Source organism: Pristis pectinata, chromosome 3, assembly GCF_009764475.1.
Source record: "Pristis pectinata isolate sPriPec2 chromosome 3, sPriPec2.1.pri, whole genome shotgun sequence".
Classification (NCBI taxonomy): Eukaryota; Metazoa; Chordata; class Chondrichthyes; order Rhinopristiformes; family Pristidae; genus Pristis; species Pristis pectinata.
Window position 1 is genome coordinate 66,559,747 of NC_067407.1, and position 15,829 is coordinate 66,575,575.

At 43.6% G+C, this 15,829-nt stretch overlaps 1 protein-coding gene across 1 annotated transcript in view; it reads left to right on the forward strand.

The window, feature by feature from the left end:
• LOC127568605 (2-5A-dependent ribonuclease-like) overlaps positions 1 to 14,893 on the forward strand; it is a 33,718-nt gene extending 18,825 nt beyond the window's left edge. The window contains exons 3-7 of the mRNA XM_052012557.1: positions 873 to 1,048; positions 3,050 to 3,267; positions 6,647 to 6,779; positions 8,132 to 8,271; positions 10,548 to 14,893. Of these exons, the coding sequence (XP_051868517.1) occupies positions 873 to 1,048; positions 3,050 to 3,267; positions 6,647 to 6,779; positions 8,132 to 8,271; positions 10,548 to 10,725 (845 nt within the window). The 3' untranslated portion in view covers positions 10,726 to 14,893. The remainder of the gene's footprint in view (positions 1 to 872; positions 1,049 to 3,049; positions 3,268 to 6,646; positions 6,780 to 8,131; positions 8,272 to 10,547) is intronic.
• Positions 14,894 to 15,829: the final 936 nt, after the last annotated feature.

The window sequence follows — 15,829 nt, forward strand, 5'->3', positions numbered from 1 at the left end:
GTGTTGAACTCCAAGCTGTAATCGATAAACAGCAGCCTGATGTATGTTTTGCTGTTGTCTAGGTGCTCCAAAGCTGAGTGGAGACCCAGTGAGATTGCATCCACTGTCGACCTGTTGTGGCGGTAGGCAAATTGCAGGGGGTCCAGTTCCTTGCTCAGGCAGGAGTTAATTCTAGCCATGACCAACCTCTCGAAGCGATGGTAAAAGGTGATTTTGTGAGAGTTGGTTAGGCTGTAGGTGATGTGAGCCATGGTATTTATGTGTTAAGTTTCCGGTCAATGATGACCTCCAGGATGTTGATGGCAGAGACAGCCATTAAATGTCAAGAGTGGGTGTTTGAACTCTCTTTTGTTGGAGATGGCCATTGCTTGTGTAATGTAAATGTTACCTGACACTTATCAGCCTGAATGTTGTTTAGGTCTTGCTGAATGCAAGCATGGGCTACTTCATTTACTGAGGAGAGGGTCACTTTAATACTCAGTCCCTCTTCAGTTCTGGAATCTGTCCTCAGCTTGTTCCGGTACCATCCTATTCTACCCTCTATCTTCTACTCTCATCCCTTGTTATTTTGATCTTTCCCCTCCTTCCTTTCTCTCAAAACCTGTTTTATCTCCAACATTTTCCAGTTCTGATGAAAAGTCGTCGACTGGAAACATTAGCTCTTTCTCCCTCTTGCCATAGGTGATGCATTTATAGTTTTTATTTGATACTCAGTATGAACTCCTTAGAACTTAGATCTGCTTGTGTTTGATGAAACTTGTGCAAAATCATCCCAAATAGAGCATAACATTGGTATAGACTTTTAAACTGCTTTCACTTTTGCACGTATCTGGTCAAAGCATTGAGAAATAAAATAGTTTGATTTTCCACAGATGTTGAAAACCGTGTTCACCTGGCAGATTTCGACAAGAGTGTGAACTTTGGTAACAATTCAACTGTGAATATATCATCACCTGGGACCTGGGAGGCCTCAGAAATACTTCAGAAACTGAAACAAGAGCCAACATCAACTTTCGACGCGAGTGAGCTTTTCAAAGCGGATCTGCAGGTCCACTTCTTTCTCTCTGAGTCATCTGGGTGAGGGGCTGGAGTCCTTACCACAGGATGCAGTTGGGGCTGGGAAGAGTGAAAGCAAGACCAGATAACTCAAGCAGTGGTGCTAGATTAGGTTGGATCATCCATTTGAAACATTGACTCTGTTTCTGTCTCCACAATACTGCCTGACCTGCTGTGTGTCTCCAACAGTCTCTATTTTAGGTTAGGTGATGCCAAGGATACAGCTGGCAAGAGGCTGGGTACAGTGAGGATGTAGATTGTGTGAGGAGCTGGTAAAACTGTCTGCTAAGTGATTGGGTTGAACAAGAAGGAACAGAGACAAGTTGTAAAGGAGAGAGGAAAAGGTTGACAGTTCTAATAGGGAGGGAGAGGTTGTTCTGTATTTGTCATTGGGGTATTTGGTGTGTACAGTTCTATTGATATGAATGTTGTGCTGTGTTAAGGTGGCAGATCCTCTTGTGTATCTATTATGCTTAACTCTGTTCTATTAAAAGAATAGCCCAATGAATAGATGAGCTGCTTGGCCAAGATAGAGTCATGCAAACCAGTAGGGTTATAGGTTCTTTTCTTGGTTTCCACTGAGCTAGCTGGTTATAGCAGTGATGGCTGCTATTGCACCTGGCATCAGCACCCCAGGTGAGAACAGAGAAAAATCGAACAGGTGAAGGAGCCAGAGAATGGGGAGGAGAGAGAATTCGTCACTAAGGGAGTCACAATTACAAGGTGGTAACAAATGTGATGTACAGTTCAATTGGATGTAGCCCAACATGGCGAACTGGTGAAGGGTCACTGGTCAGTTTTTTAACTTCCTGCAGAACTTAGTTCCATAATGGTCAAAATAGCTTAAACATAAGATCTGGACTGATCGATATCAGGGATCTGCTGGTCTGTTAAGTGAATTTAGCACCATAACAGAGTGGTTCACTTTGTTATTCCTTGCGTTATGAGAGGCATTGTGAAATAGACCAAAATTCATGTGAAACTGTATACTTTTATACATTTATAAAGTGTAAACTGAACCAATTGACTGGTTTGCAATCAAGCTCATCTCTCAGGAATGTCTCCTTTTCACTTCCCAGCAGAGGGAAGAAATGTCCCTGAGGGAAACTGCAAGATTAGACCAGTAGACAAAAAAGGGATTTTTATTCTTCCTTTATCTCCCATCAAGACCGCGTTGTCTTTGACAAGAAACAGGGTAGTAAAGGGGAATTTCTCATCCAGGAGGCTGAAAGGTCTGTTTAATAGAATAATAAACTTGAGGGTGTGGACCTGTAAATGGACGAGCAAGGTTGAGGTAAATTATTTTACATTATTAAATTATGGAATAACCAACCAGAAAAGGGGATGATGGTAGATTCCATAATAGCTTTTAAACATTTGAAAAAAATGTGCATGTCCTTAGGATAAGAATGGGAATCTTGTACAGACATGAACAGAGTGGCCTCTTGTATGCAATTTCTATCATTCTATAAAACTTAAGAAGATGAATGGTGCAATCTAAAACAGGATATATTAGGGGTACAGGGTTAGGTGGAGTCCTGGTTAAGTTGCTGGGCCAGTACCCAGAGTTCTGGACCATTGCTCCAGAGATAGGAGAGTTTGACCATGGTGTCTGGGGAATTAAGACCAAATAATTAAATACATCTGGAATTTGGAAAAGAGCTGCTCTCAGCAACAGTATCCATGAAACTACCAGCTTTTTGTAAAAACCCATCGATTCACTAATGTATTGTCCTTCAGGAAGTAAAGCTCCCAATATTGCCAGTCTGGCCTGTATGTGGTTGGCTCTTAACTGTGCCCTCAGTTCAGGGGCAATTAGGGATGGACGATAAATGTTGGGAATTCCAGTGATATCCACATCCCATGAACCAGTCTTAAAATAACTATAAAATATTACTTGTATGTATATTTTGTGACATGGCAACCCAATGGGATTTAAGTATGCATCCTTTCCCCATGATATAGTTCTGAATTTGTTTCCCTTCCTGGACAGGCATTAGGACGGCTGTTGCACTACATAGTAACTGGGGGAAAAGACCCTTATGAAAGTGAGGAGGATTTGCGTGAGAATAAACCATCTCTCGATAAGAAACTGTGCAAGCCTGAGAATGCTGAAGTCCGGGATTTCATAGAGGGATTGCTAGCTCCGGCCAAGACCCGGATCACACTCCTGGAGGCTGAGCAACATCCATTCCTATGGAAAGAAGCAGAGTGAGTCAGATGAGTACAATGAAGGCTGTTTCTATGGTTCCCAACTGTACGACAGACTGAGCCGAGACATTTTCCATTTGAATTCTAACGTTCTAAGGAGCGTGAGTGTTAAACAAACAGTATTTCTCAATTGTCCTTCTCTACAGCATAGAACTCTTTACAGAGGTACCCAGGGGTAAACAGCATGGTTACAGTTACTGGGCTGAAGCCACCAGAGATGATATTTAAGATATTTATTTATTAGTCACATGTACATCGAAACACACAGCAAAATGCGTCTTTTTGCGTAACTGTGAATGTGCTGGGGGGGCAGCCCGCGAATGTCGCCACTCTTCCAGCGCCAACACAGCGTGCCCACAGCTCCTAACCTGTATGTCTTTGGAATGTGGGAGGACACCAGACCACCCGGAGCAAACCCACGGGGAGAACGTACAAACTCCTTACAGACAGTGGCCAGAATTGAACCCAGGTGACTGGCGCCCTAATAGTGTTACGCTAACCGCTACACTACCGTGCTCTACATCATATACCTGGTCTCAGCTGTTACCATGGGACACTTGCAGCAGCAGCAGCATATGCCACCTTCCTATTCAACACTCAGTGGGGAGGAATCATTAGTGAGCAAGGAAACCTGATCTTTTTTAAAAAAGCATTTTGTAAGTTGGGCCCCACAGTGGTCCAGCTGGTAGATCTTCCTCCAGAGACTGGGTTCCATCCTGATCGCACATTCTCCCTGTGACCATGTAAGCTTCCTCTGGGTGCTCTGGTTTCCTCCACGTCCCAAAGATGTGTGGATTGGTTAATTGACCACCATAAATTGCCCCTAGTGTGTAAGTGAGTGGTGGGATCTGGGCAGAGTTGGTGAGAATGTGAGGAGAACAAAAAATGGGATTAATGTAGAATTAGTGCAGATGGATGGTTAATGTTCAGTGTGGACTCGATCGACCAAAGGGCCCGTTTCCATGCCACGTGACTCTATGACTCTATGACGTGGGGCCAAGTCGACATGGCCCCACATCATAGAGTCACATGGCATGGAAACTATGATGCGGCCTAACCAAAGTTTTATAAAGCTGCGACACAGCTTCCTGACTCTTGAACTCAATGCCTCGACAACGCCTCGCAAGCATGCCGTACACCTTCTTTACCACCTTATCAACTGGTGTGGCTATTTTCAGGGAGCTATGGACTTGGACCCCAAGATCCCTAGATCTCTAGTTTTGGATTCCCCTACCTTGAGAAAGAGACTTGTGACAATCCACCTTATCAATGCCCTTCTTAATTTTATAAACTGACATGCCAACATTTATTGCCTATCACTAGTAGCCCCTGAAAAGGTGGTGGTTTGAGTCATAGGGCCATGGAGTTATAAAGCATGGAAACAAGCCCCTTGGCCCAACTCGTCCATGCCAGCCAAAGGTCCTACCTGAGCTAGTCCAATTTGCCTGCGTTTGGCCCATATCCCTCTAAACCTTCTGATCCATGTACCTGTCCAAATGTCTTTTAAGCATCGGAATTGTACCCACCTGTGCCCTCTAGAACAGAGAACAGTACAGCACAGGAACAGGCCCTTTGGCCCACAATGTTGTGCCAAACTAATTAAGCTAATGACGCCTAATCCCTTCTGCCATATCCTCCATTCTCTGCATATTCATGTGCCTATCTAAGAGCCTCTTAAATGCTACAATCATATCTGCCTCCACCACCACCCATGGTAGCACATCCCAGGCACCCACCACTCTCTGTGTAAAAAACTTACCCCGTACATCTGCTTTGAACTTTCCACCTTAAATGCATGCCCTCTAGTATCTGATCCTAGGCAAAAGGTACTGGCTGTCTACTCTATCTAAGCCTCTCATAATTTTATAAACTTCTATCAGATCTCTCCTCAGTCTCTGCCACTCCTGAGAAAACAGCCCAAGTTTGTCTAACCTTTCTTTATAGCACATGCCCTCTAATCCAGGCAGCATCCTGGTGAACCTCTTCTGCACCCTCTCCAAAGTCTATCACATCCTTCCTATTATGGGGCGACCAGAATTGAATGCAATATTCCAGATGTGGCCAAACCAGGGTTTGATAAAACTGCAACACAACTTCCTGACTCTTGAGCTCAGTGCCTCGACAATGCCTCGCAAGTATGCCACACACCTTATTTACCATCTTATCAATTGGCGCAGCCACTTTCAGGGAGCTATGGACTTGGACCTCAAGATCTCTAGATCTCTAGCTTAGGATTCTCCTACCTTGGGAAAGAAACTGTGACCATCCACCTTATCAATGCCCCTCTTAATTTTATTAACCTCTATAAGGTCATCAGTCAGCCAAATTTGCTCCAGAGTAAACAGTCCCAGCATATCCACTCTTCCTTCATAACTCAAGCCCTCCAGCCCCAGCAACATCCCTGTGAATCTTTTCTGCATCTTCTAACTTTTTGACATCCTTTCTATAGTGGAGAACCAGAACCGCACACAATACTCCAAGTGCAATCTTACCAACATCTTGTACAGTTGTAATGAGACAATCCCAAATCTTGTACTCCATGCCCGGACGAGGTAGGCAAGCATGCCATATGCCTTCCTCACCACTCTGTTACCTGTGTCACCATTTTCAGGGAACTATGTACATACCCATAGGTCTCTCTGTTCTACAATACTTCCCAGGGCCCTGCCATTCACTGTGTATGTCCTGCCCTGGTTTAACTTCCCAAAATGCATCACTTTGAGTTAAATCCATTTGCCATTCCTTTTCTCACTTTCCCAGTTGATCTAGATGGTGTTGCAACTTTAGACAGCCTTCTTCACTGTCCAATACACCATTAATTTTGATGTCATCCACAAACTTACTAATTATTCCACCTACATTCTCATCCAAAATACATATGACAAGTAACAGTGGACTCAGCACCAATCCCTGCAGCACATCACTGGTCATGGGTCTCCAATCTGAAAAACAAGCCTCTGCCAGCACACTCCACCAAGCCAATTCTGTATCCAATTGGCTAACTCACCCTGGATCCCATGTGATCTAACCTTCCAGACCAGCCTACCATTGCTGCCTTCTTAAACTACACTATCAATTCACATTTAATGCAGAGACTACCCCAAGGTATTCACACCCACGGAAGAAACCGCACTGAGGATCTCCAGATTTGGGGCTCAATTCTGATCTTGCTCTGATTCTGTTGGAAAAATAAAATCCTTTGCATGGTGAGTATTACATTGGACTGTACTTGACTGACCAGGTTATTGAGGAGTAGAAGTTAACCCAATTCCTAAGCAATTTCTTATGCAAAATGCTGTCTCCAAGTCACACAGGAGACAAAGGTTATTGGAGGTGTGCATAACTGGGGGCATTAATTAACTTCTGGTTTTCACTCCAGGAAGAGCAAGTTTGTCCAAGACCTTGCGAATGAAGAAGTTGTAACAAAACGGAAACAGGAGAGTCAGCTAGTACAGATTCTGAATGAGGTTGGCAAGGTCAAGGGAAGGTCATTTCACAAGTGGACAAACGAGGTAAAATACCTAACCTGTTATTCAACAAGCATTGTTCTCCCAGAAATATTGGGCTCTCTGAAGCACCATTTGTATCTAACATATTAAGTTCCATGTAATCTGAATGCAATCGACTGTTACACCACAGAGGGTTTTGGTATGCTGTGAGTTGATGGTGGGGGGAATGGGGTGATTCGCATTTCCGACTTCCCTTCGTTTCTGTTATGTAAAGGGTCTGATTTAGAAATTCGGGTTATATTAATGGATAGTTCCTCACTGTTGCTGGGAACTTAAACTGTATGTTAAAGAAATCTGAATGCAATCTTACATCAGTACTAGGCAGCATGACAACATTGGAAAGTCGTCAAAACCTAGCAAAGGTTCTTTGCTGTCTCTACTCTCTCTGGGATTCCCTTCCTTAGCAGTTCCTCAGGATTGAGGATGACTTGCTTCTGCTCCGATTCTGTAGGTTCTGAGTTGAGGCAGTGAAGGAAAAGCACAATGTCATTCCGAGCTTGGAATTCATTAAGATGGGAGGTAGGAGGTTTACGCCAAGACACTTTCTGAGGATCAGGAGGGATAATGAAGACATGAACAGGTGTGGGACTAGATGGAGAAATGGGTCAGAGAAAAGAGTAGGGGAAGAGGTTCCAGAGGAGTATTAGAATTCAAGTGTTGTTGAAGTTACCATATCCGGTCACACAAAACCACTATTAGCAACCTTGGTTTGCAACTCCCTGGTCTGGTCTTCCATCTCCCCCGCCTATCCCCATCTCACAGCATTTCCCCAAGCAAGCACAGGAGATCCTTTCACCTCCTCTTTTCTCACCATGCAGGGATCCAAACAGTCTTTCCAGGTGAAGTAGTGACTCACATGTACTTCTTCCAATCTAGTGCACTACATTCTGTGCAGTGCACAGTGAAGCACCTCATGGTGGAAGTTGTTCATGGACTAGGTAAGTCATTTGGTAGTGTGCATCTGCTCAAACTTAACCAGGGTGAAATCCACAGTCAAGGCTGATACTCCCTTTGGATGTTGGAAACCTAAAATAAAAACAGAAAATACAGGAAACACTCAGCGGGTCAGGCAGCATTTGTGGAGCAAGAACAGAGTTCATGGTTCAGGTTGAAGATCCTTCATCAGAAAAGATAGAAATACAACTTTCTAGTTCTGGTTAAAGGTCATCGACCTGAACTGCAGCGTGGTTTCTCTTACCACAGATGCTTCCTGACCTGCCGAATGTTTCTACCAGTCTCTGTTTATTGCCACAGTGTGGCCTGGAGGAGGAAGACCATGTGCGGCAGGGAATTTCAAGGGCAAAGGAAAACAAAAGCAACATATAATTATAAAAAACTCATTCCTTTTACCTTAGATCGACCCGGAAGTTCTGGATAACATGAACATGGGCCAAAGCAAGAAGCCAAGCAAGAATAAAATTTACAATGACACTACCAATGATCTCCTGAAATTCATAAGAAATCTGACCCAACATTTCAATGAAAAGAACGAAAGGTATGAAAAACAAAGAACTGCAGATGCTGGAATCCAGATGAAAAAATCATTGCCAATCATTTGCATTTTGATTTATTCTGCAGATTTAAAGATAAAAAGTTCCAATGATTCTCCTTCCCTTCAGTCCTAACAGCTTCCAATTAAGGGCAGAGGATTTGGTGCAGTTATCTTTTGCAGTGGTACAGTTCTACTGCAATTGAAGGTGGAAATTCTCAGTGGTTCCCCCACTTCCCCCTAGGAATCAAGAAAAAAACTATGAAGAGCAACAACTATCACTGACTGCTCCTTTCCCTAACCCAAGCTCTTTGAGCATATTTACAGGGCCCTAACTACTGTCCCACTCAGGCTAGACATTGTCAGTCTGAATGCAGGACTTTCTGGTTTTGAATGGTGTAGTGGGCATTGTGAGCTTTGAGGCCATTGGCAGAACAATAGTTTCATATCAGGGAAACACATGCAAGTGCAGATCAACACTGGATGGGAATGTAGAAATGGTCATAAAGGACCACACAGATGCTGGAGTTAAAGGCACTAACGGTCCATGGTATGACCACGAAAAATACAGTGCAGAGGAAGGCCGCTCTAATGGTCCTGAGCTGAACTGAGCAAAGAATGAGTATCCAAGACCAGACTGACAACCCACCTTGAGCTGACCTCTACTACATTTGATCTGATAGCTCTGTGGACAAGGCCTGTGACTGATTTAGCTGACACCGCTCCTGATCTTTACTCAGTGACCCCTGATGTTTTATATAGAGATGTAGCCTAGTGGCGAGGACATTATTAGGTGCTCATTGTAAAACAGCACGTCCACATTGTCTGAGTTTAAATCTGAATCTGGTTTTCCTCCCTGACCTATGGTAAGGCAGTGAAAAACTTCTGATCTCCTGTTAGCTGCTTGAAAGCCCATCCAGCATGGATTTCCTCCAGCCAGCATTTTACTCTTGCTTAAATTTAAACATGTTTCAGTATCATTCTCTCATAACTGCTCTGATCTCCTTTACACTTTATCTTTTTTACTCTGAAGCACTGCATGGCAGAGTTACCCCTGGACAATCCCTCCTGGGGGTTTCTGCCCCAAAGCCCCCTGAGGCTGGACAGGCTCGATGCAGGGATGGCATTCGATGGAACCTGCAGTCACAGTTTCAAAATAAGGGGTTGGCCATTCAGAGTGAGATGAAAAGAAACCCTTTCACTCAGAGGGCAGCTAACCCTTGGAATTCTCTATCTGAGGGCTGTGGAGGGTCGGTTACTCAGCATGTTCAAGGCAGAGGTCCACAGATTTCTGGATATTACAGGAATTGAGGGATGTGGTTTGGTATAGGAAGGTCACACACAGGTAAAAGATCAGCTCATTGATTGGCAGAACAGGCATGAGGGGCTGAATGGCCTCTTACTGTTTCTGTTTCTCATGTTCTTGTGCCTGTTTTCTGTCATTGTGGTTAAATATGAGCCACTCTTACCTGGAGATGAGGAATGCATCGGACAGTATCTGGATTCAATGTGTGTGGAATTACCAAAGGCAAGTTCTATGAGCAGCACCCCTCCTATCTGACCAATGAGATCCTTCACCATTGATGTTTTAAGCCCTGGTTGAGTGCTAAGTACGCAGTGCCTGGAGCTTGGTAAGGACAGCTCTCACTGACCCAAATATATTCCTTCAATTCCATCAGCTGCAGCCCTCTGTCACCTCCACCTCTCACCTCGCAGCTTCTGTCGCTATTCCTACTCTCCCCTCCTCCATCTGCCCATCACCCCTCCTCACCTGGATCCACCCATCACCTGCCAGCTCTTGCTTCACCCCTTCCCCTCACCTCTTTATACTGTCTATCTCCCCTCTACACTTTCAGTCCAGATGAAGGGTCTCAACCCAAAACATCAACTGTCCATTTCCCTCCACAGATGCTGTCTGACCCACTTAAATTCCTCCAGCATCTTGTTCTGTGCTCCAAGATTTCAAGATCTGCAGTATAATGCTTTTACAGCGCCCTCGACCCGGGTTCAATTCCGGCCACTGTCTGTATACGTTCTCCCCATGTCTACGTAGGTTTCCTCTGGGTGCTCCAGTTTCCTCCCACTTTCCAAAGCCATACAGGTTAGGAAGTTGTGGGCACGCTATGCTGGCGCCGGAAAGTGTGGCGACACTTGTGGTCTGCCCCCCAGAACACTCTATGCAAAAGGATGCATTTCACTGTGTGTTCAATGTACATGTGACTAATAAATAAATATCATATCTCTTGTGACTCAAACTCATGTTTGTTATTATTTTTTTTCAGGATCAAGAGTATTGTTGGAAAACCAGAGAAATACTGGCTTCGCCTTTTTCCAGATTTCATCATCTCGATCTACAATGCTGTGAAGGGCACCAAATGGAAGCATCACTTTCCAAACGATCAGAGGCAGCACCAGATGCCAATGGCACCTCCCTCTGGTGGTTCTGCACTGGACTGTTGAGCTATCAGCCAGGATCACGCACTTCAAAGGGCAGTGCAGCCAGAGAACTGGTGCTTATTGAGTGCATTTCATCTCCTCAGGAGGAGATAGTTTTGAAATTTTGACCTGTACGATCGGTATGCAAGACAAGTTTTTCACTTTACCTCGGTACAAGTGACAATAATAAACCAATACCAATACCACTCCCCATCCTCTCTCAGCCAGCACCAGGTGCCACTTGGTCTTCACCCCATCACACATATTTTGGTCTCTCCACCCCTTCCACTTCTCTACATGTTTGTTTGCTCTTTCCAGTTCTGTAGAAGAGTCGTTAACCCAAAATGTTAACTGTTTCTCTTTCCACAGATGTTGCCTGACCTGCTGAGTGCTTCTAGCATTTTCTCCTTTTACTGTGGGTCTCAGATTACCTGCCTCACTCCAAAGGTAGCGCCTCCAGGAGAGCAGCAGTCCGGTAGCAAAGCAGGATTTGAACCCACAACCTTCAGGTCTAGAGGCAAGCTTGCTCTCCACGAGCAGCTTACAGATACAGTATACGTTATCTCCAGGCTGCTCTCTCGACCTCATTTAACTTATGGCACAGGGAGGGCAGGGGACATTAGATTGATTGCAGGGAAACAGAGGGGAGGGGCTGCAAGGCATTACTTGGAGAAGGTCAAAGGTGGGGTGGGGGGGAGGGGGGAAACAAAGGCCGACTGAATGTCCAAGGGAATGTTGTGTGGGGCGGCACATATCGGGAGGTGGCCTGGAGATCAGGCAGGGTTGGGGGTGTCCTGGAGGCCGGGTGCTGTTGGGTCAGTGGTGCAAAGCAAGATGTCCACCTAACTCTCATTCTCCCCTTCTTGCTCCCTCCCTTTCCTTTATTCTATGCTCATTATTTCTCTGTCTCTCCGTTTCTTTTGGCATCTTTCCTTCTCTGTTTATCTCTTCCTTGTCCTTTCTCTCCACCCCACCTCCACTCCACCTCCTCTGTGCTTTTGGCAACATTGTGGGAGAGCATAATGTCACTTTTCATCTGTACACTGTATGCACACAGCTCCACCTCGTCCCCTCCTTGCTGCTGTTGTGTGATTAGACTGCTTGCCTGATATCCAGGACTAGATGAACTGAAATGTACTCCAAATATATACTGATGTCAGATGCCTCTTACTTCATTAGCCACCAACAGCTAGGACAAGACTGATATTCCCAATTTATGTCCAACCAGTTATGAAGGAAATGATTATATTGTTTGTTTTGGCAATGATGTTAGAGGAGTGAATTTTGACCTTCTCCAAGTAATGCCTTGCAAGCCCTTATGTCATTCTTAGAGGCCAGATGACCTTGAGTTAATGCCTTTCCCCTAAAGCCGGCACCCTGGCAGTGCAGCACCCCCAGTAGTGTTGCACTGGGAGCATCAGGCTGGAATACTCCCTCAAGCTTCTGCAGCACTCCCCACTAAGCCCAAAATGACACATCGTACATCACTGCCTCCAGTGGCCAACAATCTCTTAGCAGCAGGTCGATTCCGCTTTGTTTAGCAGAAGGATTTTAGACTTCTGAAATAAAAAGAAAATGCTGGAAACACTCAGCAGGTCAGGCAGCATCTGTGGAAAGAGAACCAAGGCTAACGTTTTAGTCAAAGACACTTCATCACAACTTAGGAAGGGCCTATGACCTGAAGCATTGACTGTTTCTATTTCCACGCATGCTGCCTGATATGCTGAGTGCTTCCGGTATTTTCTGTTTTTATTTCAAAAGTTCAGAATTCACAGTTTTATTTCATTTTTATTTTTGGTCCTGATACGTACTTCTAAAGATTTTTTAAAAAAAATGAACACAGATAAAATCCTAAACTTTGTGGTTTAAAAAAACCACAGCTATTGAGGAACAGAAGTCGTACTTAAAATGAAACTTTTCTAAAGTTATGTCAGAAATAACTGAGAAGAACACAGAACATAGAACAGTACAGCACAGCAACAGGCCCTTTGGCCCATGATATTTTGCCGAACTGATTAAGCTAATGATGCCCTATCCCTGCTGACTGCACATGGTCCCTAATCCCTCCATTCTCTACAGATTCATGTTCCTATCTAAGAGCTTCTTAAACACCACTATCATATCTGTTTCCATCACCATCATCAGCAGCACATTCCAGGCACCCACCACTCTGTGTAAAAAAACTTGCCCCACTCATCTCCTTTGAAATTTCCCCCCTCACCTTAGATGCATATCCTTTAGTATTAGATATTTCGACCCTGGGAAAAAGGTACCAGCTGTCTGTTCTATCTACGCCTCGTATAATTTTATGAGCTTCTATCAGGAAGAAAATGTGGACAAAGAAAATGTACGACTTGCAAACCATTTAGCAGTTGATAATACGCAAGGAATCCATGTAAAGTACTGGTTCCTCAAAGATTTCAGACCAATGGGCAACCTTGAAAGGAACACTGGTTTAATCTGCTCAACACATAATTCTGTATCAATTATTTACCTGGAGCCACGCTCACCAAAAAATAAAAGTTGTATGTAAAGTTTTATTCTGATATAAACTCATGTTCTGTGTCATATTGAAGTCTTTGAAGTTAGTCTGTAACTGGCTTCCAATGTTGCTCTTCCTCTTTGTATTCTAAATTTTAGTGAGAATTGATTTATGGATTTTTGTGGTTATTCTCTGGCACTGCCAATACTTTAATGTTTGTGTGGAACGTTATAACACGGGGATCTTCAAAAACACATTTGCAGCTGCTGCCTTTTCATGTGTAGTGTCCATATGAGACCTTAGTTGTCAAATCAAATAAACTTGGGATCAGGATTTGGTGTAATCACATACAATTGAAACCTTTGTACATAATGAAAAGATCAACTTATTTATTCCCAGGGTCTGATCTGTCACACTGTAAGTTTCACTGATACTGTGGTTCAGGTCAAACAAAAACAGAAAATATTGTTTCCATTTCAGATTTCTGGCATTTGCAGTATTTTTGATCTTCATTTACTGCCGTTCAAGTATTTGATGAAATGGCAAATGGAATCATGGAATTGTTCAAGTACAACTATTTTCATGAAGGCTACTCTCCTTCTCCCCTTTGAAAGGACTGATTGACTCTGTTTCAGCCATCCCTACAGGCAGTGAATTGCAGAACATTAATGGTCTCTGCATGAAAACATTCCTCCACACATCCTCTTGGCCAGAATTCTAAATCTGTGACCCCTAGTCCATTTCTGCAGTTCTCTGGGACCTCCACGTCCTTCCTGAAGTGTGGTGATCTGAAATGAATGTATCACTCCTTCTGCACCTGAATGAGAGCTTTATAAGCTTTCACAGGACCTCACTGTGTCAACCATCTCTGTTACTTCACCACATGAATTATCTTAAAGTTTCTACATGGCACAGGAAGCATGGGTAACAAGCCCATTTGTGTTCTAAGTAAATTTATATTTCTTTTTTATTTGCTTCTTGGGTCAAATATTAATTTTCCATCCTGATGGAATGGCCCTTATCTTTCCCTTGTTTGTTTTAGAGATTATCACCTTCCTCCCGCTCTGTTCCACATTACCAAACTGATCAGATTCCAATATTTGTACTCTGTTCCAACTGCACTCTGTTGAAACTGCACTACTGAGCATCAGCTGAGACTATTCATTATCTAAAAGGGTATCCAACATAACTAAGAACTCAACCCTTGCTGACAGTAATTAAACTCTTCAGCTGCCAGTTCCAACTAACTGCCTAATTAATTGTTAACCACCACTGCCTGGCAGCTTGTTTACTTTTGAATAAAACTATTAAAGTCAGAGTTGTGGCATTGTACAGTGCGTGGGAAGCCAGCACCCCCAGTAGTGTTGCGCTGGGAACTCCAGGCTGGAGTACTCCCTCAAGCCTGTGCAGCACTCCCCATTAAGCTAAGACACCTCGTACATCACTTACCTCCACTGACCAACAATCTCAGCTGCAAGTTGATTCCACGTTGTAAAAGCAAAAGGATTTTGAACTTCTGAAACAATAAGAAACACTCAGCAGGTCAGGCAGCATCTGTGGAAAGAGAAGCAAGGCTAACACTTCAGGTCAAAGACCCTTCGTCACTATTTAGGAAGGGTCTCTGATCTGAAGCATTAACTGTTTCTCTTTCCACACGTTGCCTGACCTGCTGACAGTTTCCAGTTTTTTTGTTTTTATGTCATTTTTATGTTCGGCATTCGCAGTTTTTTAAAACTTTCAGATGTACTTTTAAAGATTTTATTAAATAATGAAAATGGATGAAATCACATCCGTGTGTGACCTATTTTCGCCCATCTATACTAATCTAATTTCCCTTCATTAGGGCTGTATCCTTCTATGTCTTGCCTATTCGTGTCTGTCTAAATATCTCAAAGATAGTGATTGTATGTGATTCCACTACTCTGGCAGCACGTTCCAGATACCAACCACTCACTGTGTAAAAAATCTTTATCAATCCCTTTAAAACTCCTACCTTTTGCCTTAAACCTATACCCTCTTGTTTTTGATACCCCTATTATGGGAAAAAGATTATGACCATCTACCCTGTTTATACCTCTCATACACTTCTGTCAGGTCACCCTTCAGCCTCCTTCGCTCCAGGGAAAACAAGCCCAGCCTGTCCAATCTCTGCCCATAACTAAAGTCCTCCAATCCAGGCAATGTCCTTGGTAAATCGCTTCTGCACGCTCTCCAGTGCAATCACATCCTTCCTCTAGTGTGGTGGTCAGAACTGCACACAATACTCCAAGTACAGTGTAGCCAGTAATTTGTAAGGTCGAGCTTTAGATTGTAATAAGTTATGTTCTAAATCCAAAACTAAATTAAATTGCAGAAAGGGGTTTTCAGAACAAGACCGCTCACTCACCAATTCCAACCCTGAATGGTGTTTGCTCTCTGTTCTTACAACTGAAGTTGCACTCACAGTCTATAAGGATTGTTCCCTCTGATTATTTTGATGGCAACTGACATCTGACAGTGATACGTAATGGAACAGAATGAGAAGAGATTGGATCTGGTGTTTCACAGGAGGTTCCCATTCACAGTGGCCACACCTGTTGCGCCAAAGTTAATTATCATCGACAATATCCGTAAGAAACATAGTACAGATCCCAAATAAAAACAGAA